The sequence below is a fragment of the Corythoichthys intestinalis genome, chromosome 6, assembly GCF_030265065.1.
Source record: "Corythoichthys intestinalis isolate RoL2023-P3 chromosome 6, ASM3026506v1, whole genome shotgun sequence".
NCBI lineage: Eukaryota > Metazoa > Chordata > Actinopteri > Syngnathiformes > Syngnathidae > Corythoichthys > Corythoichthys intestinalis.
The window spans coordinates 31,460,675-31,488,540 of record NC_080400.1 but is presented as its reverse complement, the minus strand read 5'-3'; the positions used below and the strand labels follow the sequence as shown (position 1 = coordinate 31,488,540).

The window sequence follows — 27,866 nt, the reverse complement described above, 5'->3', positions numbered from 1 at the left end:
AGTCACAGACTGGCAAAGCAGATTTGTCATTGTAGCATTTGAGGATCAATGGCGAAATGCATAGTAGTCCACTACTGCTGTCCTGTTCTGTTGAAAATACAGTAGGTAAATGACTTAGGCTCATGTCTATCACCCTGCAGGCGACAGAAGGCAACTTGGTAATCAGCTCATCCACCGACTACACCCTCGCCGTGTGGAAAGACCTAGAACACAAGCCCCTCCGCCAGTACAAGTTGCAGTCGGACCCTGTCCACGCGCTGGATTTCTACGGCTCTGAGATCGTGACGGGCACCATGGCCAACAAGGTGGGCGTGTACTCGATGGCGGACATCTCACTGAGCCCCATCAGCAGTACCAAACTGAGCACCGAGAACTTCCGCGGTACGCTCACCAGCCTGGCTGTGCTGCCCACCAAGAGGCTCCTGCTGCTGGGCTCGGACAATGGAGCCATCCGCTTACTTGCTTGATTATCAATGAGTTACCTGAACAAGCACCTCTCTATAGAAAATATTCACTTATAACAAGTCTTGTTCATTTTTAAAAGCATTTTGGGCATCAGATGATTCTATCTTAATTATATTAGGACCTGTTCCAAAGGACTTGCTCAGGGACCACATTTGTTGTCTCTTTCCAAAGGGGGTTGGCAAACTACAGCCCGTGGACAATATGCAGCCTGTGAGAGCATTGGATGCAATTCTAAACACAAATAAAACCTCAGAGGAAATATTTAAAAACAAACAAACAAAAAAGAAGCCCCAAAATTATATAACCCACTAATGCTTATTATGTAACGAATAATGAATTATACACAATTCAATCATGTTTTTGTCATATATTTCGTATAGCCCACAATTGATATTGGCACATTTACCCACACAAAAAAGCAAGTTTTACTTTCCCTTTAATGTATGTCCAATGCAATGATTAAACTATGCAGTACCTGTTGATCAAATCTTCATTTTGTGTGATATTAGGTTGTCTTTTGTTAATAGGGAAAAAATGTATAGTCTGCCTTGTGCAGCCTCTAAAAGTGCAGTCACATAAGCATTTGAATTGAAAGGCAGATTTTAATCCACTTTTTTGTGTGTTTTCTGAATAGTATTGACCGCCAAGATTTTGTACTCTTAACATTTTTATGAAAAGACATACAGTATATCATTCATTAAAGGTTAATTCTTGCACAGAAAATTCTCTGTTCACTCTTAATACTGTCTGGGGTTCACTTCAAAGCTTTCTTTGTGTGCTTGACCTGCCTATTGTATTTTTCTAATGTCAGTGTACTGTTTTCCACTCTTGCTGAAGGTCAGTAATCATGAATTCACCCAGTTGTGTGTTTTAAAGTCACATTAGTAGTTGCGTATTGACGGAGAAGTAACTGATAACTTATTATTATTTCGGTAAATTAAAAGCCTCAATGTGCTGTTTGTGTATGTCAATTATTCCCACTCAGGCTGAATCATTGGACAAAGTCCTCCGCCATATTTGCAGAGATGAATCACGTGTTCCATTATATCGATACTACATAAATAGGACATGTACTAATTGAGAAATGGATATCATGACCATTAAATGAAATCGAGTGTTCCCTTCTGTTCACGGAGTACCCAGTCATTTCTAGGAAAAATCCAATGTGATTCAACATGTTTGTTCCAACGCAATAAAAGCCTGCGTTTTATTTAGTTTACCATTTGAGCTGTCGCATTTCAGAGGAAGAGACAAAAAGATAATACGATTTGGACTGAATATTGGTCATCTACTTTAAGTCTGTGATGCTTAGATATTTAACTGCACAGGGCTAAGAGTGCTGCATTTACAAACAAATACACTCAAATGAGGCCCCAATCAATGGAGGTTGATCTTTAACCAAATGCTGTGCGATTGCCAATCTTTGACTCTCAGGAATTCTGCCATCCACACTCAGTCGCTCTTTTTTTTGGTCAAGACGCCAGCTTTTTTTTTTTTTTTTTTAAATACACTAATCATAAGGTAAGCTAAAAATCATAAAGCTGTGGAAAAAAGTTTGATGCTGAACAGCTTGTTTATTGAGTATTTACAATGCTTTCCTTGATCTTTCTTTAGTCTGAGCAAGAGGCGACGGCCTGACATAATCTAACCCTTTTACAGGTAAAATCTGTATTTCTTACTGCTAGAACAATCAGTCCAACAAATGTAGTGAGCTTGATATGATATCACATAACGAGAAATTTCAAGATCCACAACCGTGGTTTTGTGGTTCTGACATTTCAAACAACATAGTTTCAAGGTGACTACAAGTGTTACTTGAGCCAGCAAGAAGTTGCAAAGAAGTTTATCAAAGGTGATTTATTGTCACCGTATTTTTACAGCCTTCTAAAAAGATGGTCTTTTACAGCTATATTACATGAGGACATGGACATTCGCTTGACACTCATCTTCATTTGTCTCTACAACCAAGGAGTGACTGTAAGACGGCATTGTTTTGCTTTTCTCAATGTTTCTCAGGATAAAAATCCGATAATTACCTTTCCCAACAGAATGCTCAGTTGGCAGAACAAGCGTCGACCCAATTGCCGCCTTGGATACCCCAAGTTCCCAACCAAGAGGTCAGTCTTTGTCACCGTTCTAAAATTTCTAAGCAATTAGGATGAAAAGTAATTAGGATTACATTTGTAGGTACAGTATTTAAGTAGTAGTATTTAAGTATTCTGTTTAAACATTTCTGTTCTAAATGTTAAAACTTGTATCAGCACTGTAATCATTTCTGCAGCTTATGCAACATGAAAATACAGTTGTGTTTTTAGACTTTATTGACTTATGATTTTTTACAAGCCATGTTATGCCGATCAAATGCCCTTATTTTTCATTCACTCATCTTCTGAACCGCATATCGCGGACGAGCTAACCTGCCACAGTGCCACCCCCATATTTTTCAACCAGTAAAAATAATGCAACCAGTAAATGACAAATCCTATTGTTTATATTAAAGTGAGCCCTACTGGTACCTTCTCAAGAAATAATAATAGTACCTTTTATTTCAAAGCGCCTTTGAAAACATTTAAGGACACTGTAGAAGGTCAAGACAAAACGGAGCTGAGAATCAAGCTGTCTAGAAATATTCAACAGACGTGTTTTGATTCTGGATTTGAAGCGAGAGAGAGAAGTTATATTGCGACAGTTGGGGGGTAGGGAGTTCCAAACTTGGGGGGCGGAGTGACTAAACTCTGGAACCGAAGGTGGCAAGACATATAGATAGATATATACATGGAGCCAGGCCGTGAAGAGCTTTGAATGTGATCAGAAGGATCTCGTAATTAATCCTTTGTTTTACTGGAAGGCATTGGAGATGACGGATTACGGGGTTGATGTGGTGTGTTGTGGGGTTTCGCATAATGAGGCGTGCACCCGAGTTTAAGGAGAAGTAGTCCCACTCAGCGGACATGTTTGCTTAGTGATATTATTTACAGCAGCCGAAAAGTGCAAAGGTGCTTAAAACACACGTAAATACTGGATCAGATCAAAGACTCCAAAAATAGTCGTATCGCGCGCAGATGTTAATTTCCAATCAAACGCACGTTGCAGTTTTATACCTTAATTAGTTGCTCTCAACAGCTATAAACACTTTTCCGGCAGCAACCGCCAAAACACAATAACGGGCGAATTTACTTATGTCACAATTATGTGCTGCAAAACCAAATGCCAACATCGAATACCAACAATAACCATAAACCACTAACAAGTTAAATTTTACGATCTCAATCTTTTTTTTTTTTTAACAGTCAAAAGCATTCTTCAATAAACAGTTAATCCACAAGCTTCCACTGTCCATCCTTCAACACCTTGAGAAGCAGTAAAGAGGAAGCTCCTTTGTTTGTGAGACAATCGGCCAACTGTTCCTTTGTTGAAGACCAGTGAACATGTTGAATCCTTCCCCTTTGGAGTAGTTCTTTAATGCCACTTACTTCTAGTCTCAGTTGTTTCTCCTTTACCGACTTTGTTGATTTGATGGCATCCACAATCTGTGACACATATCAATGGCAGAATGCCATGATTGACTTGTCCTGTATGAGTTCAGAGTAAAGGGATGAAAAAAATATAGCATTATCGATCCCATCAGCAAGAGCAAGTGTTTCACCTGCCAGTGTGCTCCGAACCACTCTTCTGTTCTGCTTCGATTGCCAGCCGATAGGTGAGAATTTTCCTTCCTAACCCATCAGTACAATGAGAAGTCCACCTTGTTTTCCACCATCAGGAAGATTTCCCATTGAGGCATCACTGAAAACAACAACACATGTGTCAAACATGACATCGGGCCTGCTTTATCTGGCTACCCATGGCAGCTGACCAATCTTTGACCTCAGCCGGTCGATCTCATTTCGTGTGATTGGTGAATGATGGTTCAAAGCTCTTGATGATTCCATGACAATAGGTTGAAGATTTTTTATGTACGCATCCTGTTGCATCTCCACAGCATTTTTTTTACAGTAGCCAGGTCCATTCCAACATAGCAAAAGCACTTGTGCTCCTTACGTCCCACTTGAAAAGTTGTTTTGAGCTGAGGAATGATGGTCGTGGCAAAAAGTTGTGAGCCACCCTATATAAAGTCTTCTACATGGCATGCGAAGATGCCAGTTACATGGCCATTTTCATCCAACCAGTTGAAAACAGCAGGATCTACTTGTGACATTCTGGCTCCTGCTTTTTACAGTGTGAATTTGACTTCATTGCACCAATAGAGTGAGGCATCAGCTAGTCCATAGACACATTTATTAAGTTTACACACTTTTCTTTCACATCTAAACTCAGAAGAAGGACGAAGGTGAATGTCCCGAGACAGCTTTGCACCCTTAATAAACGCTGACTTAATGTCCATGGAGTGCAGCATCCACTGTCTTTTGCATATCACTGCCAAGATCAATTTTAGTGATTCTGATGAGCATGTAGGGGAGTCTTTAGGAAGATCTGTATCGTTATACTCTTCGAATCGCCTAGCTACTAGACGTGCTTTGGGTACAATACCTTCTGTTGTTTCCTTCAGTGTGCACACCCACCTGGTGGACACCAGTTTTTGACCAACATCTTCCACCTCCTCAAACACTCCATTGTTTTTCCAGTTACTAATTTCATCCTGTTTTACCTTGTGAAATGAAACATCTTCTGTGACCAACAAGTCATTGTCATGCATGTCGGAACATACCTCATCACTGTCCACAGGCTCAAGCTGAAGACCATCTACTTGACTTAGATCATTTGACTTTGTAACACCAGCTACAGTGTCCGTTTCTGAGTACTGTAGGTTGTACCAGTTCTTGTACTTTCCAGTGGCTTTTCCCGATCGTCCAATCACTTTAGCCGTGTGAGAAACACCAGTGTCTTTGTCCAGATATTTGATTACTTGTCCCTTTTTTAGCTTCACGGAGTCTCCAGTTGTTTCATCCATTGGCTGTGGATCATGATAATGGGTATTCCTTTCAAACTCAACATCATTGTCCATTTGTATGTCAGTATTTACACCGGTGTTGTTTTTATCAGTTTGATGATGCTCAACAGGACCTGGTCGTTCCTTCCCTGGGATCAGCATCAGCCTTCCTTAATCTCGGTTGGTCAACTCTGACGTATGTCCCACCATGATATACTGTACAAACACAACTACTCCATCCATTCAAAACAGTCGGTCGTTTTGTAGAACACTTTGTCCCCAGTTTCATATTTCTCATCATTTGGACGGATTTGCTTTCTGAGAGCTCTCCTTATTCTGTCTGAAGACTCTGCCTTGGAAAATGCTTTGCTTGCTGTGTGTAAGGCTGTTAAATGTTGTCCAACCCATCCGCTGATGGTCGTGCCTTCCAGGGCAGGTGGTTTATCAATCAAAACAGAAGGAAGATTAGGATTGTGTCCAAAAACTAGTTGATATGGACTGAAGCCGTGAACATTGTGCATTGTATTTTTTTTCCATAAGTGCCCGGTCAGGGGCTTTTTCTCAGAAACACTTGTTGTTCACTTTAACTTTCAACAGTATTTCTGAGAGTGTTTGATTATGGCGTTCAAGCAAACCATTACTCCATGGGCTGTATCCAGCAGTAGTCTTTATTTCAATATTAAAGTTCTCTGCCATGTCTCTTATTTCATCAATATTGAATTCTCCGTTGTCACTGAAAAGACGTTGTGGTGGACCGTGAATACTAATCCAGGAATGAATAAAATCTTTTACTATTATATTTGGCTTCTTGGAGGTAACGATACATCCAGCACTGAAACGAGTAAAATGATCAATAATGTGCATATACCACACACACTGTGTTCTAGCTCATGTAAATACACCGCTACGGTCCCGTTGTAGCGAGAAGCCATTGGCAGACCTACAGCAGGGTTAGGCTTCGATTTGCTGTGTTTCAGACATATTTCACATTTGCCTACAATCTTCTAGAATAGAAATGTTCTCAACATCAGCATTTCCAACATTCATGAGCAATGTTTTGAGTTTATCAACTGAAGCATGTCCGCACTGCTTGTGCAATTTCAGGAAAACTTTGTACTTTTGTTCTTCGTTCATATTTTCTGTGATCTCAAGTACTGTGTCTCATATGCATTACTTGGAGATTCTTTACTTGATATATTCATACAGTAGTGTCCTGACGATGTCACTTCAAGAGCTAGCATGGTGGCTGTATCCTCCTGTAAATTTAGTACGGCACCTGTTTTTTTCAGTGAAGCTTTACTAAGTAGTAAAGGGATGTCTGCTGGAACTACTTCCGTTTCAAAAAAGCATTTTGTTGACCCCACTTTAGCAGGTAACTTAACCTTCTTTGTAGCATTTACAACTTTTCCATCTCTAAGCTTGAAAGGCTTGTTGCTCTCGATGCTTGTCACTTTCTGCTTTTCACTTGTACTTAATCCATCCAACTAGTTGTCCAGCAATTTTTCTCCGCACACTGTCCTTGTGTTTGCAGGGTCAACTACTGCTGATCCTAGAGCTTCTACCATGAAAATTCCATTATCACATTGCTTGGAAATCAATGTAATGTTGCACTCTTCTGGTTGTTCACTGTAATGATGTTCATTTGTAATCTGATGTTCACTTGTCAGCTTTATATTTCCTTCTTGTGCGGACAATCCTTCACCTAGAGGTATGTGCCCTGACAAATTCCATACTGTGTTCGTCTTCCATTTTTAGCAAGCGGATTGGTACCTGCAATTGGTCCTCGAGCACGGCTGTTTTGGACACATGGCTGATCTCTTTTTTTGGGTATCTGTGTGGTAAACGGCGTCTCTACTCACATTGATCGGTCCTTCTTAGGACTCGCTGTTGTCACCAAATACCTGTTCGAGTCCTGATTTAATGTCAGTAAACGTGTGCGTCCTGCATGCACTTAAAGCCAGCTCTTGTCTTTCACCTCAGGTCCGGCAGTATACGAAAGTTTAAATGCCAAAACTGCATCGGGAAGAATCATATTAAACTTACGAATCTTCTTGTATTTCTGTTCAAAGTCCGCAATATACTTCGCCATAGCAACGTCATCCTTGTCAAACTCTGAGTACGCTTCATAGGCTCGGTCTTTTTCCTCTCTCAAAAAGACTTTATCGAGTTCGAAGATCAGCGTGTTCACACCATCATGTCTATCCAAATCGTCGGCTGATATTTCCAGAGCCACGTCTCTTGCTCTGCCTTTTGGCGATAAAGTCACCGCTAGCCCTTGTTTCTTTTTATCCAAGTCCCTCACCCATGTCCATATTTCCAACTTATTTTTCCATTTCTCATAGGACATTCCTTCTTCAAATCACGGGGGATAATCTGTAGTTGTTAGTGGCAGCCATCCTCTGCTACCATGTTAATTTCCAATAAAACGCACGTTGCAATTTTATACCTTTATTAGTTGCTTTCAACAGCTACACACCTTTTCTGCAACAACCGCCAAAACACAATAATGGGCGCATTTACTTACGTCAAGATTATGTGCTGCAAAACCAAATGCCAACATCAAATACAAACAATAACCATAAACCACTAACGAATTAAACTTAACACAGACACCGATATGAAGTATTGGATTGGGACACCTATAGTTAAGCTCTTGATTGATTGCGATGAGAAAATAGTCGCGGCAGCGATGTAAATCAGCACTTTACTGACAATAGCAGATTTGGAGCATCCCCATGCACAGCCTCATTTAAGAGAATTATTATTAGCCGTTCTGAGAATTTTTATGGTGAATGACTTTTCCTTGGGACTGGTTAAAATCCACCAGTGTCTTATATTAAAACATTTCTCATCTTCATCAAAACACTGTTCATCTGAAACAATTTCCAACAAAGTTGGGTGTTATGTCAAGCATACATAATAAGACAATATAATCTACAGCTGAAACGAATACTCGAGTAACTCGAGTTTAAAAATTGATCCGAGTAATTTTATTCACCTCGAGTAATCCTTTATTTTGACAGCTCTAAGCATCACGTTTTGCTCGGACTACTTTTAATGCGGGACAACGCGCTGATGTCATGTGCGTAGAGTAAGAAGCAAAAAAAAAACAAAACAAAACAAAAAAAACTGCAGCCGACAGCCGGTACAAACGACGCCGACGCGCACGATGGTACGTTGGTAGCAGGTAGCGTCTGATGAGTCTCATAGAGATCACATGTATGTTGAACTAGATCACCAATGACAGACTCTGGCTGCGTCTGGGCAGCGTTAGTAAACAGCCGCCATCTTAAAGCAGTAGAGCGCTAAGCGCTAATAAAGAGCGCTAATAAATAAGATTAACGTTACTGTCACTAGCTCAAGTAACGTTTGCCCTGCGGAGGGCTAGGTTTCTATTAATTATAACCACTTTCGATGCGTGGCTAACGTGTCTTACATACAGGCTTTAACATAACATAGTGTTGTGGAGTGATGAGGGTGTAAAATAAAAACTCAATAATGCTAACTATCAATTTTAGCTCAGTAGTCATTGCTGGATAAAACACCAAGTAGCACTGGTCCCTAATGTGCTCCAGTACAGCCTGTATCATACATTTATTTTGAACACTGCAAAAACTCAAAATCCTATCAGGACTTACAGTTTAGACTAAATTAAAACTTAACTAGGACTTAAAAATGGCTTGACACAAATAGAAATTCAATTGAAATACGTGGGAATAAAATGTAGCTTTCAAGAGATGTGTGTTATCAAGCGTAATTACATTTTTAGGTAAGATATGTTTTTTTTTTTTTTTTATCTAGAAGTTTTTTGAGTGAAAGCAGTCAATTTTTTTTCTAGTCACATCTGAGATGCAATTGTTGGCTGTTTTCAACAATATACATCGAAAATAAAGACATTGATTGACTGAAAATGGTTCAGGATTAGATGAAATGTCTTGTTTTCTCATGTATATTTATAATTGCTCTTCACCTAAAAATATATTTGTTTTATCCGATTACTCGATTAATCGATAGAATTTTCAGTCGATTACTCGATTACTAAAATATTCGATAGCTGCAGCCCTAATATAATCATAGGCGGAGTTTGACTTTTTGGGCAGGGGGGCACAACATGGTGATGACCCCGAAACACAGTGTCAGCAATAAAATTAATTTACAAGAATATTTATAATATTAATAAGTTGACAATGAGCGTTTTTTCCCCCATCATTCTTGAGGGGAATTCTGAATCAGGTTGCTTAGGCAATACTTTTCGCCAAGATCGTCATCCATTGAATATGGTACGCCCGCCGGTGTCGTGCCAGTGTAATTACCCCAGTCAAAAATTGTATGCCCTGGGCGGAACCATGTGGAGGTAGATTTGTGTCTTTATTTTTCAACCCCAAAAAATGTCGCTTCAATTAAAAAAAAAAAGTGTTTGAATGCAAAAATAAATTTGAAACTCCAAAAAAAAAAGCATGTGAAAGCTATTTTTCTTTGATTTATTTATTTATTTATTTTAATTGAAGTCGTTTTTTGTTTTTTGATTGAAGCAATGTTGATTTGTTTTTGGGCCACATTTTGGCTAGGACATTTTTGTTTTTATTATTCAGTCAAAAAATATAGATTTTCAAAAAGAAAATCACTTCAATCAAAAAAAGAAAAATTTCAATCATAGAAAAAGTTTTTGAATGCGAAAAAATATTTGAGATTTAAAAATTTGCATTTGAACATTTAATTTTTCATTGAAAAAGTTTTCTTTGATTGAAGCAATCCTTTTTGTGTTTGGGCCATATTATGATTAGGACATTTGTGTCTAAATATTTCAATCCCCCCCAAAAAAGTTTTTCAGTAATATGTTCGATCAAAGAAAAAAGTAATTTTTTAAAATATTTTTTTTCTAATATACACACACACACACACACACACATACATACATATATATATATATATATATATATATATATATATATATATTTTTTTTTAATTTTATTTTTTTAATTATACGCAAAGCAAATGACCATCTAAGGTGCTCGAAAAATAATTTTGACCCATTATAAATTTTTTTTTTTTTTTTTGTTCATTTCATTCATTTTTGTTGCAGTGTTATTGCTTTACAAATTTTATATGTATAGGAAAGTCACTTACATGCAATGACACTTTTCGGACACCAGGGGGGCCCTGGCCCCCACTTAAAATCCGCTTATGAATATAATGATTTACAAACACCTTCCCACTTATATTTAGTGTTGTACCATGTTTTGGCTCCCGATACTGATTCCGTACCTGGCTGTGTGGTATCATCTGATGCCTGTACTGATACCATGTTTTGTTTAAGTATATATATTTTTTAATAGTAAATTACCCCATACTTACTTGACTGTAAAGTCATTGCTATCATGGTTTGGTCAGACATTGCTTAACTTAACGGCGCTAGATGTCAGATTTATTTAAAGTGGGAGGGCTATTAGCGACACTGGCGGCAATCTTTGGTAGGTCGACCTGCAGTTGGAATTTCAAATTTTATTTCTTATTCCTACCCAACACTGATGTCATTTTAGTTTTGGTTGTTGGCAGTATATTTTGCAACTAAACTTGTTTGACAAACTCCCAAATTCATTTACATTTTATATTAAGAACTATTTTTCAACTGTTGGCCTGTATTTAAATATTGAGCTACTGAAATACTGTAGTTGTTCACACAGTGATGAATATTACTCCCTCTTTGTTAGTGTACAGCTGAGCCTTGCGGGGACGAGCCTCAATTGAAATTTAAAATGAACGATTAGTTGCGAAAAAACAAACATGTTGATTAGTTTGATCATGAATGCATTATATACACGGTATATAATATCGCTCCTCTTTGTCATTTACATTCTCCCCCACGGTTTTCTGCAATCATAAAATCCACTTTCACTACAATGCGGATGACACCCAGCTCCATATTTCCTCTCAACCAACCTCCTCCATTCCACCTTCCTCTCTCACCCTCTGCTTAGAAGATATCAATTAATGGCTCTCCTCAAACGCTTACTACTCAATAGCTCCAAATACGATGTCCTCCTAGTCGGCACCCCTGCCACGCTCACCAACTACAATAATATCTCCATCTCCGTTAGCAATGCATCCATCTCCTCTTCTGCCCAGGTTAAGAGTCTGGGTGTCATCCTTGATAGCATGCTGTCCTTCCTCTGCCACATTAATGACATCACGAGATCTGCCTAGTTACACCTCCATAATAGTTTCGGTCTTCACCCTTCTCTCACCTCGAAACCACAGCCACTCCTATCTGCAGTTTATTCACCTCCCGGATTGACTATTGCAATTCACTGCTCTTTGGCCTCCCCAATAAATCCCTGCAGAAACTGCAGCTCCTCCAAGACTCAGCCGCCCACCTCATCACAAGAACCCCAACCAAACACCAAATCACCCCAATCCTCTTTCAACTCCATTGGCTCACGGTCAAACAACAAATCAACTATAAAATCTTCTTCATCACTTTCAAAGCTCTTCACGGACTGGCCCCATCCTATCTATCCGAACTCCTTCTCGTCACTCCAGTCCTCTTCCACCCTACATCTCTCTGTCCCACATGCCCATCTTGTCACCTGTGGTTCCAGAGCCGCTCTGCCCCCCAGCTCTGAAACGCTATACTGATTTACAGTGGGGCAAATAAGTATTTAGTCAACCACCACTTGTGCAAGTTCTCCTACTTGAAAAGATTAGAGAGGCCTGTAATTGTCAACATGGGTAAATCTCAACCATGAGAGAAAGAATGTGGAAAAAAAACAGAAAATCACATCATTTGATTTATTAAGAATTTATTTCCAAATTAGAGTGGAAAATAAGTATTTGGTCACCTACAAACAAGCAAGATTTCTGGCTGTCAAAGAGGTCTAACGAGGCTCTGCTCGTTACCTGTATTACTGGCACCTGTTTTAACTCATTATCGGTATAAGACACCTGTCCGCAATCTCAGTCAGTCACTAGTGATGGGCGATACCAGTGATTTTGGATTCGATCCGATACCAAGTAATACCAAGGCCAAATATTGCGATCCCGATCCGATATCGATACCGGAAGTTCATATTTTATATATATATATATATATGTATGTGTGTGTGTGTGTGTGTGTATATACAACCCTGCAGAGTTCTCAGCCATTCTGATGATGTCTAATGTACAACAACAGCAAGCACTCAAAAACTAATAAAAGTCTCTTTGTGTCAAACATGCATTGCAATGGAAAAACTGCTGCTTTTAATAACTAGCAAAGCAGTTTCCCTACAAACTCACAAACCAATCCATCAACAACAAAATCTGATTAGTCAGTCTCACTCTTTAAACATGACCCTTAAATTCATATGCACAGAAAATTTCCCTGCTACACGTTGTATTTGATCAAATTTTAATCTACCTAAGTTAAATATTTTGAATCTAATTAAAGAAAGAATTAATAGTAGCATGTTACCGCCCTCTAATGATAGATCATTAAAAACAAATCCAATAAACAATAATCACTTGCAATTTCAAAAAAAAAAAAAAAAAAAGGAATAATAGCTAATGTTAGAAATACAGTAAGGGGAGATGTGTGTATTTAAAATGTTAAGTAATAATTCATATATTTTCTTATACCCAACTTGCTTGCTTGTAGTTCACTTGACTATCCTATGGAATGTGATGTGGGCTGATTTGTCCTCATTGTATCAAAAACTAATAAAATGGAGACTCACATTTAGGTTACAGTAATACTTCACTGTTGAATATGTCACTATGGTCATTTTACTTTTTTTTATATAATGCGGTATGAACTTTGCTTTTCACAAACAAGATGTAGCTATAACTTTCCATTACAAAGCATATTCAATAGTGCTGCAAAGTTCTTTTTATGTGAGATGACAAAAACGCCATATTTATCGTTTCATATTGCACATCAGCCACTAATGCTTATATCGTCTCTGATTATCTATTAGCACCTGCGTTACCTGGATAAGTCCTGCCTTTCGCAATCGCCCCTTCTAAAGTACTTTGCTTTGCTTCGGCGGCGTGCTCTTGTCTTTTCTCGTGTCCTTCTCGGCTTGAGCGGCATGTTTTTCATTTAATTCGTCGTGTGCTTCGGGATGCATGTTTCTTAAGTGTTTCGTGAGGCTTTTGGTATAACCAGAATATCTGACAGTTTCGGCACAAACTGTGCACTTAGCCTCGTTGCTATTTATTGAAATGAAATATGTCCAAACCAGACTTCTTTTACGTTCCGCCATCAATGCCGCAGCCATATGCTACCAGCCTACCAGCTTGAAGCTTCCAAATGTTTGTTGTGGCTGTGTTGGTGCCTCGTGAGAGGGGCGGAGGAAAAGCATGCTGATCGATACACAGGATAGGGACTTAAATGGGGGCGGGAGCAGACGCCGGTGCACTGCTTATATGCGTGCATTGCTTACGTGCGTGTAGAACGCGAAAGGGAAAAGTAGTACATAAAGTGTGCACAAAAATATAGCCAAAAAATAGACAAAGAAAATGATAATACTGTATATTAATTCTATATATCGATACTTTTGCTTGGGGATCGATACCCAAAACTTAACGCGCTGGATCGAAATATCGATATTTTGGTCTCGATCCGCCCATCATTATCAGTCACACTCCATGCTCCACTATCGCCAAGGCCAAAGAGCTGTCGAAGGACACCAGAGACAAAATTGTAGACCTGCACCTGGCTGGGAAGACTGAATCGGCAATAGATAAAATGCTTGGTGTAAAGAAATCAACAGTGGGAGCAATTATTAGAAAATGGAAGACATACAAGACCACTGCTAATCTCCCTTGATCTGGGGCTCCATGTAAGATCTCACCCCGTGGCGTCAAAATGATAACAAGAACGGTGAGCAAAAATCCCAGATCCACACGGGGGGACCTAGTGAATGACCTACAGAGAGCTGGGACCACAGTAACAAAGGCTACTATCAGTAACACAATGCGCCGCCAGGGACTCACATCCTGCACTGCCAGACGTGACCCCCTGCGGAAGAAAGTACACGTCTAGGCCCGTCTGCGGTTCGCTAAAGAGCATTTGGATGATCCAGAAGAGGACTGGGAGAATGTGTTATGGTCAGATGAAACCAAATAGAACTTTTTTTTTTTTTTTTTTTATCAAAATCTCTTTATTTTCCAAAATTTCACACTAGTTGTGCATGGATTTCCAGTTCAAAAAGGAAAAGACAAAATGTGATGAAAAGCGGGACTGACATCCAACACCCACACAAATAAATAAAAGAATAATCATAATAATAAAATAAAATGAAAACAAAACAAAAACAAACAAAAAAAACCCCAACAAACAAAAAGAAAACCAACAAAAATAAACCATTAAATTAATCCCCGTCACTGCCAGTGAACTTCGTGACCATTGAACATTGAGTTTTACTAATAGTTTTGGATAATAAATATCAATACACTAAAGAAAAGAGTTGCCAGATTGTGGAATGCCAAGGGCTTAAGAGGCCTGACAAATGTTTAAAAATGGTCCCCAGGCACGTAAGAATCTACCATTAGAATAATGGAGAGAATATCTGATCTTTTCAATTTTCAAGCATGTCATTAAGGCCGTCAGCCATTCGGTATGTGTGGGAGGGAGGGGGTCCACCCACCTTAGAAGGACCGACCTACGAGCTAGGAGGGAGGCAAACGCTAGAGTGCGGCGCTGTTCAGAAGATAGTCTTGAGTCCTCTGTAACTCCAAATAAGCCAATAAGGGGGTTCGGTTCCACCCTCACTGTTAAAATCTGTGAGAGGGAATGAAAAATCTCTGTCCAGAATTTGCCAAGTTTAGGACAAGTCCAAAACATATGAAAGAGTGAGCCGTCTGAGATATTGCATTTGGTACAAAGTGGGCTAATGTCAGGATAAAAAGTGGCCAGTTTGGTTTTGGAGATGTGAGCTCTGTGGACCACTTTGAATTGGATTAAATTATGACGAGCACACAGAGATGAGGAGTTGACTCGTTTTAAGATGGATAACCATGTTTCCTCAGAAAAGGGGGTACCAAGGTCTTCCTCCCATTCTGCCCTGACTCTATCCATAGATGCAGTCTTCAGGGCCAACATCATGCTACAAAAAACAGAGACATACCTCCTCTGGTTTGGATTTGTGGAAAGAACTATGTCAACAATAGTCTTGTCAGAGCTTAGCGTGGTGGGTAAGTTAGAAAGTATAAAATGTCGAATTTGTAGATAACGGAAAAAATTTGACTGTGGAAGTGCAAATTTGTTGCGTAATTGTTGAAATGTTGCCAAATTATTACCAATAAATAAATCTTTAAAGTGTTCTATTCCCCTCTGACTCCACTCTTTGAAGGCGGGGTCATTGAGTGAAGGTTTGAAAAAATGATTATGTAATATTGGGCTTGATGGTGAGAAGTCATGTAAAGCGAAAAACTTTCGGAACTGAGACCAGATCCTCACTGAGTGTTTGACTACTGGATTCTTTAAAGATCTGGTTGAGAGTGGAAGAGAGGAGCCAATCAATGCAGCCAGGGATACATTGTCCGCTGATCTCATCTCCATTGCCACCCAGTCAGGAGGATCTGAGCGATTATGAAAGTGAGACCAGAATGTGAGACACCGCAGGTTGGCCGCCCAATAATAAAAACGGAAATTAGGCAAAGCGAGACCACCGGCAGCCCTCGTCTTTTGTAGGTGAGTTTTATTAAGACGAGCCCTTTTTCCTTTCCAGATATAAGAAGAGATAATCGAATCCAGATGATCGAAAAAGGTTTTGGGAATAAAAATTGGTAATGCCTGAAATAAGTACAAGAATTTTGGTAAAATGGTCATTTTAATGGAATTTATTCGCCCAATGAGGGACATAGAGAGTGGTGACCATTGTGTAAGTGTTTGTTTGATTTGAGTTACCAAATTTAAAAAGTTCTCTTTAAAAAGGTCTTTGTGCTTCCGGGTCATCGTGATGCCTAAGTAGGAAACTTTGAGAGTTTCAATTTTAAATGGAAAATTAGTGAAGCCTGAAGCAGATATAATATTGCCAATTGGAAACAGTTCACTTTTTTCAAAGTTTATTTTATACCCAGATAGTTGACTGAAGTTATTAAGTAGTGATAGAGCCGAATGGAGAGAAGTGATCGGGTTTGAGACAAGGAGCATAAGGTCGTCTGCATACATCGAGACCTTATGTTCAATGCCGCCTCTCCATATACCCGTGATGTCATCGCGGCTACGGATGGCGATGGCGAGAGGTTCAATAACCAGGTCAAATAGCATGGGGCTGAGAGGACACCCCTGGCGGGTACCACGCTGCAGTCTGAATGGATTAGACAACTGGGAGTTGGTTCGGATAGAGGCTGTAGGATGAGAATATAGCAGTTTAATCCACGCTATGAAATTTGGCCCAAAACCGAATTTCTCCAGCACTGCCCACAGGTAGACCCACTCCACGCGATCAAATGCCTTTTCAGCATCAATAGAGACTATACATTCAGGCGTGTCATCAGGAGTAGAATAGATAATATTTAATAGTCGACGTATATTGGAGAATGAGTGCCTACCCTTTATAAAACCAGTTTGGTCCTCAGATATGATAGTCGGAAGGATGTTTTCTAGTCTGCGAGCGAGAACTTTAGCTAGAATTTTTGCATCAGTGTCAATAAGCGAAATGGGCCTATAGGAGGCGCAATGTGTGTGATCTTTGCCTGTTTTGGCGATTAGGGTAATACAGGCTTCAGAAAATGTTTTAGGAAGGGAGCCTTGCCTAAATGATTCGCAGAGCACAGAACAAAGTTGTGGAGACAAAAGTAAAGAGAACTTTTTAAAGAACTCAGATGGGAAACCATCGGGGCCTGGACTGCTGCCTGACTGCATTGAAGAGATAGCTGAAGCTATTTCAGCCTGTGTTATGGGCTCATCAAGTCTCTTACCATGGTCTGGTTGGAGTTTGGGAACATTGAGACTGTTTAGAAAGCTGTATATGGCATTCGGATCGGGAGGAGATTCTGAGGAATAGAGATTTGAATAGAAGTCCCTGAAAGCATCATTAATTTGAGTACGGTCCCTGGTGATTTCACCATTTTGTGTATGAATTTTAATTATGTCTTGTTTCGCAGAGGAACCCCTCAGCTGGTTTGCAAGCAGTTTGTCGGCTTTGTCTCCGTGGGCATAAAATGTGGCTTTATTTTTTAGGAGCAAATATTCTACTGAATGGGTGGTAAGTAGGTCAAATTTAGTTTGGAGCTGTAAACGTTCTTTATAAAGATTTTGATTTTTAGTTAGCGCATATTGTTTGTCAATTTCCCCAATTTGATGAGCTAGATCTGAACGCTCTTTGTTAGCTTTACTTTTCATTTGAGCCGTGTAAGATATAATTTGTCCCCTGAGGTAGGCCTTAAGGGCATCCCATACAATCAAACTGGAGATCTCGGGGGATATGTTAGTGGATAAGAAAAAGGTTATTTCATTTTTTATAAACTCTACAAATTTGTCATCCGACAGAAGAGTGGAATTAAAGCGCCACTGTCTGCTCCTTCGGGGGAGATTTGGGAGGGAGATGGCCATGGAGACAGGCGCGTGGTCTGAAATAACAATACTATGGTAATCACAGGAGCGGATAAGGGGCAGGAGTCTATGGTCAAGTAAAAAATAGTCTATGCGTGAATATGTATGGTGGACATGTGAAAAAAAGGAATATTCCTTTTCCTGAGGATGTAGAGAGCGCCACACATCACAAACACCATACTGTATGAGGAAGGCCTGAATGAGATTGGCTGATTTACTCAGCATGCCGGGGTTGGTGGAGGACCGGTCTAAGAGTGGATCCAGCCAGCAGTTCAAATCACCTCCGAAGACGAGAGAGTGTGTATTTAAGTCTGGAAGTAATGAAAATAGGCGCTCAAAAAAGGTTGGTTCGTCCACATTGGGGGCATAAACATTAACGAGGACCACCATTGTGTTGTATAATTTCCCAGTCACAATAACGTACCGGCCAAATTTATCAGAAGTCACATTATGAGGCTCAAAGGTGATATTTGGAGAGATTAAAATTGAAACTCCTCTGCCCTTGGCCTGAAAGGAGGAGTGGAATGCCCCTCCCCCCCAACCCGTCAGGAGACGCCTGCTGTCTGAGCTGCGAATGTGTGTTTCTTGCAGAAAAGCAATATCTGCTTTGAGCTGTTTTAAATGTGAAAAAATCTTTCTCCTCTTCACTGGGTGGTTCAGGCCCCTGACATTCCAACTGACAAAGTTCACACAACTATCCACAAGCAATAGAAAAAGTGAAGAATGTGAAATTAACTAAATGGCAGGTCAAAGAAAAATAGATATATGTATGTACATTTGATTCCCCAGCTGGTGGCAGTGACCACCTCCCCATCCCTCCCAAGAAAGCTGCCAAAAAAAAGAGCAGCAAGCTCTTAAACCCAAACATAACTTTAAATCTTCCTGTCTCAACAAAGTTAATCCTCCGGTATTGAACATTGGAATAGTAAAAATAAAACATCCCTTTAGACAACATTGGAATGTCAATCAGTCCTGAAAGACTTGTCAGATTATATTTAAATTAAATTGAATTAAATACGGAACCAATTAAAAAAAGAACAACTGAGTGTAAATCAGTGCACACTGACATGTCTACAGTCTTAAAGTTTCAAATGAGCTGGCTCCACGATAGCTGTCACTCCGAATGCAAACGTAAAAAGAAAAAAAAACGGATATATGTATGGCGCACGCACCCACACACATACAGGATTATTATTATTATTTATTTATTATTTTATTATTGTTATATATATTTTTTATAAAATAAGAAGAGTTACGGTAAGCGCGCTCCAAGCGTGTTCTGCATGGCTCAGCCGCGGTGCTGTAATAAAGTGGCTCTCATCCAGACATGTTGAAGAAGGTGTTTATGAATTCTCACGTAATTTGGGAAGGCCGTCGATGTACTTCTGTGCCTCCTCCACTGAGCTGATCCATTTCCTGGCTCCCCCAGCCAGCGTGAGCCGTAGTCGGGCTGGGTACAGCAGCGCGGGCTTCAGACCCCGCTTGTACAACTCCGCCATGACGTCTCGATACTCCGTGCGCTTGTTGGCCACATCGGGACTGTAATCCTCCACCACTCGGATCTTGTGGCCGCGGTAGTTGAGCATCCCTCTCCGACGCGACTCCCTGATGAGCAGGTCCTTGGTCTGGTAGCGGTGGAGACGGACGATCACCGGCCGCGGTCGCTGTCCGGGAGCCGGTTTAGCCGCTAGAGTTCGGTGGGCTCTGTCGATGTCGGGCTTGGAAGGCAGCGTCTCAGAGCCGAAAACCTCCAGCAGCAGGTCCGCAAAAAACTCGGAGGGGCGGCCGCTCTCGATGGACTCAGGGATCCCCAGGATACGGATGTTTTGCCGGCGGCTTCGTCCCTCCAAGTCAGTTACTTTTGCCTTCAACTTGGCGTTGTCGATGCTCAGCGCGGCACACCTATCCTCAAGGTCGTTAACTCGCTGGCTCAGGTCGTCCGCGGCGAGTTCCAGTGAGGACACACGTTGGTCGTGGTCATCCACAGTCTGTCACAGCGTGTCGAGCTTTGAGTCCAGTTGGTTGAAAGAGCTTTTGAACTCAGCCGCGATTTCCTCGCGGTGTTGTTCAAGTAGCGTCGAGATCGCGTCAAATGTTAAGCTAGGGTTAGCTTCCTCTCTCCTGCTCGATTTACTGCCTTTGGAAGACATTGGAAAAGTTGATTTTGCCGTTTAGAGCGATGTCAAGCAAAATAAACGAATGACTTAAGTTCGAATGAGCAGAGTCGAGGGCGATGTTGTTAATGAAAGGGTAAATTAACCGGAGAGCACGTGCTGCGCAGCTACTCCATCTATCTCCGGAACCGGAAGCCAGAGACAGCCAAATAGAACTTTTTGGTAGAAACACAGGTTCTCGTGTTTGGAGGAGAAAGAATACTGAATTGTATCCGAAGAATACCATACCCACTGTGAAGCATGGGGGTGGAAACATCATGCTTTGGAGCAGTTTTTTGCAAGGGGACCAGGACGACTGATCTGTGTAAAGAAAAGAATGAATGGGACCATGTATCGAGGAGATTTTGAGTGAAAATCTCCTTCCATCAGCTACGGCATTGAAGATGAGACGTGGCTGGGTCTTTCAGCATGACAACGAGCCCAAACAAACAGCCAGGGAAACAAAGAAGTGGCTTCATAAGAAGCATTTCAAGGTCCTGGAGTGGCCTCGCCAGTCTCCAGATCTCAACCCCATAGAAAATCTGTGGAGGGAGTTGAAAGTCCGTTTTGCCAAACGACAGCTCCAAAAAATCACTGCTCTAGAGGAGATCTGCATGGAGAAATGGGCCAAAATACCAGCAACAGTGTGTGAAAAGCTTGTGAAGAGTTACAGAAAACGTTTGGCCTCCGTTATTGCCAACAAAGGATACATAACAAAGTATTGAGATGAACTTTTGGTATTAACCAAATACTTATTTTCCACCATGATTTGCAAATAAATTCTTTAAAAATCAAACAATGTGATTTTCTTTTTTTTTTTTTTTTTCACCTTCTGTCTCTCATGGTTGAGGTTTACCCATGTTGACAATTACAGGCCTCGCTAATATTTTCAAGTGGGAGAACTTGCACAATTAGTGGTTGACTAAATACTTATTTGCCCCACTGTACGTTACCTGACTTCTGTCACACTCTTCAAATCCAGACTCAAAACCCATCTATTCAAATTATCATACCCAACTTCACCTAAATTCTGCTCCGTACTATGTCGTTTTAATTTTCTGTGCCCTGATTTAGCTTTTGATCTTTGTATCTTATATACAGTATGTCTACTTTTCTTTTTTTCTTTTTTTTCTTCTTGTACCACCTTTGGTGTTCAAAAAGGCCCTTTGCAATATAATGCATTAGTATTATTATCTATGAAGTATATATATATTCTGCCTTTTGGCAGAATGTTTTTGATGATAATGTTGACTTCTGTTTTGTGATGCATGCTTTTATTTTGCTGCAAGAAGCCTAGAGTAGATAGTACTTCCGCACGAAAGTAAGAGTGCATGTACACACAAAGAAGTCACGCAGCCGAGAGAGAGAGCGAGAGAGAGAGAGAGAGAGAGATTACAGATTACAGTTTAGTTCGCTGTCTAGCTAGGATATAGCTCTAACATCTTGGCGAGGACAGTACAATGACATATAACACCTGTTTTTGGATAGTTATTTTGAGCTTTAGGTGTCCTTAAAGGGTTAGTTCCAATTTACGCGAAAATTCGGGTTACTTCTCCAGTTTAGGAACAGAACTTTTTCATAACCTGGGGACTACCTGTATTCTGCTTTTGTTTCCTACTAAATAAAATTGGGGTTTGTAAATCTTAATTAAATACATTTCAGAGTTTTTATTTTTTACATTTGCAGAGAAAGTACTTCGGAAACAGTTGCTGAATTCACCTCCAAATAATCCCTAAAAATGCCTTCTAGATAAACGAAGGCACGCCAAGTCCAGGATTGGAAACCGCCAGTCCGCCGCTGTCCATGGCGACGAGTGCACCTGTTGAGGGGGGCTCATCTGAAGAGGATGAGGGCTGCGCAGCTATTGCCCGGAACGCCGAGGCCAAGGAAGCCTTCGCCGCCGCTGTCCAAAAGCTGGGCGTGCAGCTGTTAGAAAACCTCAAAACGACACCCGAGAATCCCAATATCATTATATCACCTTTTAGCATCGTTTTGGCTCTCTCCCAGCTCGCCCTAGGTAGGCTTGTTTCACAGATTATATATTTTTATTTAATGACACATAATGTTGCAAAATGCGCAAAATTTATGATCTGAAATGGTTGTATTTGATATTTGGTAACGCTTTATAATAACTATCCTTTATAACTAGTCATAACTAGTTAATAGACAATTAGTAAACTGTTAATGAATGGTTCAATGTTGATTTGTTAAGTGTTTGTTAAAAAATTGTTAATAATTTATAGTGATGCCTTATAGATGGTTAATATATCATTAACTGATGGTTAATTAGTAATAAATAGCTTGTAAACTGTATATCAATGATTTATACCTACACATTATAAAATAATAATAATATGTCATAAACATGCTTTTAGTAAGTTCCTAACTAATGACTTATTAAGTTGTTAGTTTATTTATGTTATTGGGACGTTATTCTAAAGTTGCAATTACTCCTCATTTCCTAATTGTTAGTAAATGAGGAATAAGTGCTCCTTTACAATAACCTCCCAATAACATACAGAACCTTATAACAAATACTTAATATATTAATTCACACTTTACAGATTAGTTGTTAATAGTGTGCTAACCATCTACTAAGCTTTGAAGAACAGCAAATAGGTTGAACAAGTTCAGAAATGTAACATTTTTAAAATAACTTTTTTTTTTTAACCTTAAGATTGTTGCACCATAGGCCTTTCTGTGTGCTGTACTTTACCAAACAAACTCCACAGATGAAACATTTTGTTGAATGAATAGAAACACACATACTGAGCCATCCCATGGCAGAACAACAAAATACGGTTTGTACTAAACACAGATAAACAGAATTAATGTGGGGCATTTAACGTCCATACATCACAGCAAACTGTTAACAAACACTGAACAAGTCAACAGTATATCATTTATTAACAGTTTGGTAATGATGTATTAACTAGTTACAATGAATAGTTATTATTAAAGTGTGACTGATAATTGCAATAGTAGTGATACTCATTTGTCTGGTGGACATCTGTTTTACATAGTGTCTCAATTTTTCATAAATTTGGTTACATTGTCAATATATAACAATTTACACTTAAGGTGCTGTTAATGAGACCGAGGAGCTGCTGATGCAACATCTCCAAGGCAACACCATCACATGCTACCATCATTCTGTCAATCACATCATGGGGCAACTCGGAAAGAGTGACCTGAAAATCGCCACACGCATCTTCCTGCGTCAAGGTCCTAAAAACACATTGTTTTTCCTTCAATATAGGATTCCCGCTGGGGCTTAAAAGTCATAATTTGACCAATCTTGATAAAGTGGCTTCAAAATAATTTAAATTTCATCTGATAGGCCTTAAATTTCTTAAATTGTATTTGTGCTGCATTGTGTTAAATTGTTATAATACGGTTTTTAAGGGTCCTTGTAATCCTTGAAAATGCTTGGATCTTACTGTCATGTTTTCAGAATTTGAATAATGGTTGAATTTTGCCTTAAAGTCCTTAAAAATACTTGGAAGTGTTAGGCACACAAATGTTCTCAGCACTCTAACAATATAAATTATTACATGAAGGTAAATGCAATGAATCTGCTTCATCGCTGCTACGCCCTCGTTCTGAAGTTGCTTTCACTTGATGTCCCGTGTTACATTGAGTACAGTGCATTTGAGCCAGTGCACAAGTAATTTAGAGTTCAATCAAGTGAAAAGTATACAAATAAAGTCGTATTTATGGCCAGTTCCTTTTTTGGTCACATTTTTTTCCACAATTTAGTCGCCGAGCCTAGAAGCCACTTTGCTCGGATTCGCCGCTGCTAGAACTCAGCCTACTCTCCTGGCTCTTGACCGATTGTCCTTGTTGCAAAAAAAAAAAACTGGGAGTCTTATTTTTATGAGTAGGAGACATTGTAATTGCCTTATAAAATGGCTTTACTGGTTTCGGCAAAAACGGAATAGTTTTTTGTTGTCGTTGTGAACTACAGTTCCACACAATTGTGCATCGAGATATCATTTAGTTTGGCAAATGAAGACGTGAGAGCCATTTTTCCAGTGTCCTAAACTTCCAAGAAAGCGCATTTATCAAGGTTTCTTCAGCCATGACGTTTGTGTCTCCGTCCAACGAACAGCATGCGATAACTACGCTAGCGCCTCTGCTTGAGGACGCGTTCAGAGTTTGCCGCAAAATGCTCACTGCCGCTAAGAACGCACCCTCCCATGCGGTTTCAGAATTGGCACCTTTAAAGTAATTTTCTTGAGCCTCCCGGGTCATAGTACATTTTGGAAGACGTACGCATACTTGTGAGAAGGCAGCATATTTAATTCGCGCCTGGTCAATAAAATAAATAAATAACAAAAACTATTGGGATATGTTTAAAAAGTACTGGGAAAAACTGGAAAATTTGTCTTTAAAGTCCTTAAAGATGCTAGAATTTGGCTGTAATAAGTACTTTTCTGGGGGGGATTTCCAGCCTAAAATTAATTAATTTATTAATTAATTGATTTATTTATTACACAGGAAGTGGCTGTCCAGGCTTTCTTTCTTTAATTTCATTTCTTTCTTAGTAGGCCTTGTACTTCCTATTATCATATTGCGGTAATTTTCGCCCCGGAATTATCATTAAGTTATGTTCTTAATGGTCTTAAAAAGTTTATAAGTCTCAAATTTTACCAGTTGATACCTGTAGGAAGCCTGTTAAATGTTTTTATTATAGATTTTGATACAAATGTACACCTGTTCTTTTAGGCTTTAGGCCAAAGGAGGACTTCCTTCAGGAGTCCAAGCGCCTGTACGACTCGGAACCGGCTGTCTTGGAGAGCGTGAAGCAGCTCAACGACTGGGTAGAGAATGCCACAAATGGGCAGATAACTGACTTCATGTCAGAAGTGCCGCCCAACATGCTACTTATGCTCATCAATGCTGTCCACTTCAAAGGTGAACCATCATTTCAGCCAATGAAGTGACACTCTTTAACTGTGAGGCTGTTACTCTTTGGTGACAGGTGAATGGAAGACTCTCTTCGACCCACGCCATACCACCACGGGCGCGTTCTTCCTTGACGATAAGAATATGGTCAACGTTGAGGTGATGGAAGATTCCAAACATCCTCTACGTTTATTTGGTGACAGTGAACTCGAGTCACAGGTGAATAACCTTTCATTTGGGCCTTTTTTTGCAATATGGGGAGTGATGCAGTGCCCTACAGGATCCAGCAGATAGTGCTGACTTTCCATGACAAAAGAATAAATAGAAAACAACACTTCATTGATTTGAGCATTTTAAGTAATTTCTCCTTAGCCTCTTTTTAAACATGTAAATCAGTGTTAAATCTGCCGAGAAACAAGTTTCGTGCACAGGTGTATGTGATAATGAGTATTAATTACGTCACAAGAAAGGCAAGCAATCTGGGATACTTGCATTTAATTGCCTAAAATAATAGAAAGGAAAAAATGTCACTTCAAAAATGAGTACTTTTTGCTTTTTAATTTTTTTATTTTTTAGACAAGTTTCTTTTTATTTATCACAATTTAAAAAATCTGACAATGGTACAAAATAAATAAGCCTTTACATCTTACTAAAATTAATATTTTCTTTAAAACTCTTTTAAAAAGCATATTTTTTAAATGCGATGAGATGTGTTTTTTTTTACTAGGATCTACAGTCTAACTCTAACATATTCTTGTTGTGTACCAACATTGGAAATACTTGCTTTTAATTTACAGTGGTACCGCTACGTATGAATTTAATTCGTTCCAAGACCTGGTTTGCTAGTCGAAATGATCGTCGAGTCTGTCGAGCGGGATTTTCCAATAAGAATACATAGCCCCCAAAAAAACTATGCTAAATCCTTCATAAATACTTCTGGTACAATTACCAATAGCAATTACACATAGCAAAACAAATATATTCTTAATACGGACCGGAATAATAATAAAAAAAAATAATGTAACGAATCGTATTTTAATTTGGGGTTGGGTCTTGCATGCTGTTCCTGAATGCACCGTGTGACTGACGAGAGAGAGAGAGGTGCAATAGAGTAGGAAGTTTTTACGTTTTTTTCATGTTGTTGTTGGCGTCAGCTACGGCGGCCAGTAGCCCTGTTGTGTTGCACAAGTTCTGAAGTAAATGGTGAAAAACCTGACGAAGCTGGCGACTTCTTTACCGATGTTACAGTAATAATAATAATAATAATCAATCGGAAATAAAAGGGCGTCTTTATTGTTACCTTAACTTACGGAGACTGGCGAACGGAGGTCTGAGGAGACGCGTCATATTGTCGAGCCAGTTCATGCACACCATGCTCATATTTTTCTATCATTTCCTTCTTATTTTAATGGTAAGTGTCACCTTTTTTCTTTTTCACCATCTGCACTAACCTTCTTGGGACCCTTGTTGATTTCTCTTAAAAGAAAATCCGCCGTGTGTCTGTCCTGTGGGAAAACAATGAAATTGCGATGCTGTTATATATCGTCGTGTTTCGAGCATGTTGTCATATGTCGAGACAAATGTCGAATCAGTTTTTAATTCGGGTGTCGAAAAGATCGTATCTCGATGCGATCATATGTCGAGCGAGGTACAACTGTACATTTTCTTCACTGGTACAAAGAAAAATTTCATTCTGTATTTTTTTTTTTAACTTATTAAACAAGGTTCTTTCTGTTGTGATGCACTTAATAAAGGTGTGTGTGTAAAAATGTGAAAAATATTTTTGAACTTGCCAAGATAATATGCAAATAGATAATTTTTTTAATAGTCTTTGCCAATGCCACAACTTTTGAGATTTTTGCCAAAGCTAAGCTAAAACTCTAAAGCTATTTTGGCATTTAAGAAATTTTCTGTTTGCTGGACCACTGTGAAAAGGCCACTGCTTTTCCCTTAGTGTCAGCACAAATAAACTTACCTCCTACCCATCACTTTGAAATGTTAAAACCTGCTTTCTTTTTCATTTGCAGGTAGCAAGCTTCCCTTTCGTGAAGGGGATAAGTTTTTTAGTAATCATGCCCAGGTCCGGACATGTGAACGTGTCCTCGCTCGTTCCTAAGCTGAATATTTCCAGCATTTATGATCGTCTGCCCAATGAAAGGGCCGTTCACGTTAAAATTCCCAAATTCAAACTTGAGTACTCTCAGCAGCTGCAGGAGGCCTTCACCAAAATAGGTAAGCCACAAATGTGGGATGAAGTTACAGAAACATAATGTATATGCAAGTGCCAAAGTTTTAGAAAGTCTTAAGTAATGCTCTGAAATAAGTTTAAAAAAATACATTTGAAAAAGGGCAGATTATTTTAAAACCTATTCTTATCCGACTTTGTGCTCCAATCTAGGCCTCGGAGATGTGTTTTCCAGTCCCAATCTGGCAGACATAGCTGATGGTCCCCTGCAGGTGTCCAGCGTCATGCACAAATCTGCCATGGAAATCAATGAGGAAGGAGCCGAGGCTTCTGCTGCCACCGCTGTGGTTATCTCCCGCGCGTCCAACCCCGTGTTCTACCTGAGCCACCCTTTCTTCTTCGCGCTCGTGGACGATGCAACACGAGTACCAATCTTCATGGGCGTCATCAACAACCCTAATCCTGGTGCGCAGGTTTTGCCGAGAGCAAAATCCAAAAGTATGGATAAAGACATGTTGCAAAACGATAAGAATCAAGTAGGTGAGGTGGGAGGCCCACCTAAGTAGGGACTATCAATTTGTGCAGCTGTTATTTAGGGGGAACAAAACACAGAACAACAAGACCATCGGAATTGTACAAGATGAGTGTACAATATGAAGTAGCTTGATTAAAATGTTTAAAGTGTCA

At 39.7% G+C, this 27,866-nt stretch overlaps 2 protein-coding genes across 2 annotated transcripts in view; both read left to right on the top strand.

The window, feature by feature from the left end:
• Positions 1–1,973, top strand: part of wdr81 (WD repeat domain 81) — a 26,749-nt gene extending 24,776 nt beyond the window's left edge. Inside the window, exon 12 of the mRNA XM_057838272.1 lies at positions 141–1,973. Within this exon, the coding sequence (XP_057694255.1) occupies positions 141–467 (327 nt within the window). The 3' untranslated portion in view covers positions 468–1,973. The remainder of the gene's footprint in view (positions 1–140) is intronic.
• On the top strand, positions 1,697–27,866 carry serpinf2b (serpin peptidase inhibitor, clade F (alpha-2 antiplasmin, pigment epithelium derived factor), member 2b). Its single transcript, XM_057838276.1, has 10 exons — positions 1,697–1,986; positions 2,080–2,124; positions 2,372–2,442; positions 2,514–2,582; positions 21,836–22,103; positions 23,168–23,311; positions 24,815–25,003; positions 25,071–25,213; positions 27,022–27,226; positions 27,393–27,866. Exons 3-10 carry the CDS (start codon positions 2,389–2,391, stop codon positions 27,743–27,745), a joined length of 1,425 nt encoding a protein of 474 aa, XP_057694259.1. The 5' UTR covers positions 1,697–1,986; positions 2,080–2,124; positions 2,372–2,388; the 3' UTR covers positions 27,746–27,866.

Bases quoted from the DNA above. Each gene is read 5' to 3' on its own strand.
- serpinf2b (XM_057838276.1), top strand. From the start codon at position 2,389: ATGGACATTCGCTTGACACTCATCTTCATTTGTCTCTACAACCAAGGA. The intron at 22,104-23,167 runs GTAGGCTTGTTT...TTTACACTTAAG, and splicing joins TCTCTCCCAGCTCGCCCTAG to GTGCTGTTAATGAGACCGAG. The intron at 27,227-27,392 runs GTAAGCCACAAA...GCTCCAATCTAG, and splicing joins GGAGGCCTTCACCAAAATAG to GCCTCGGAGATGTGTTTTCC.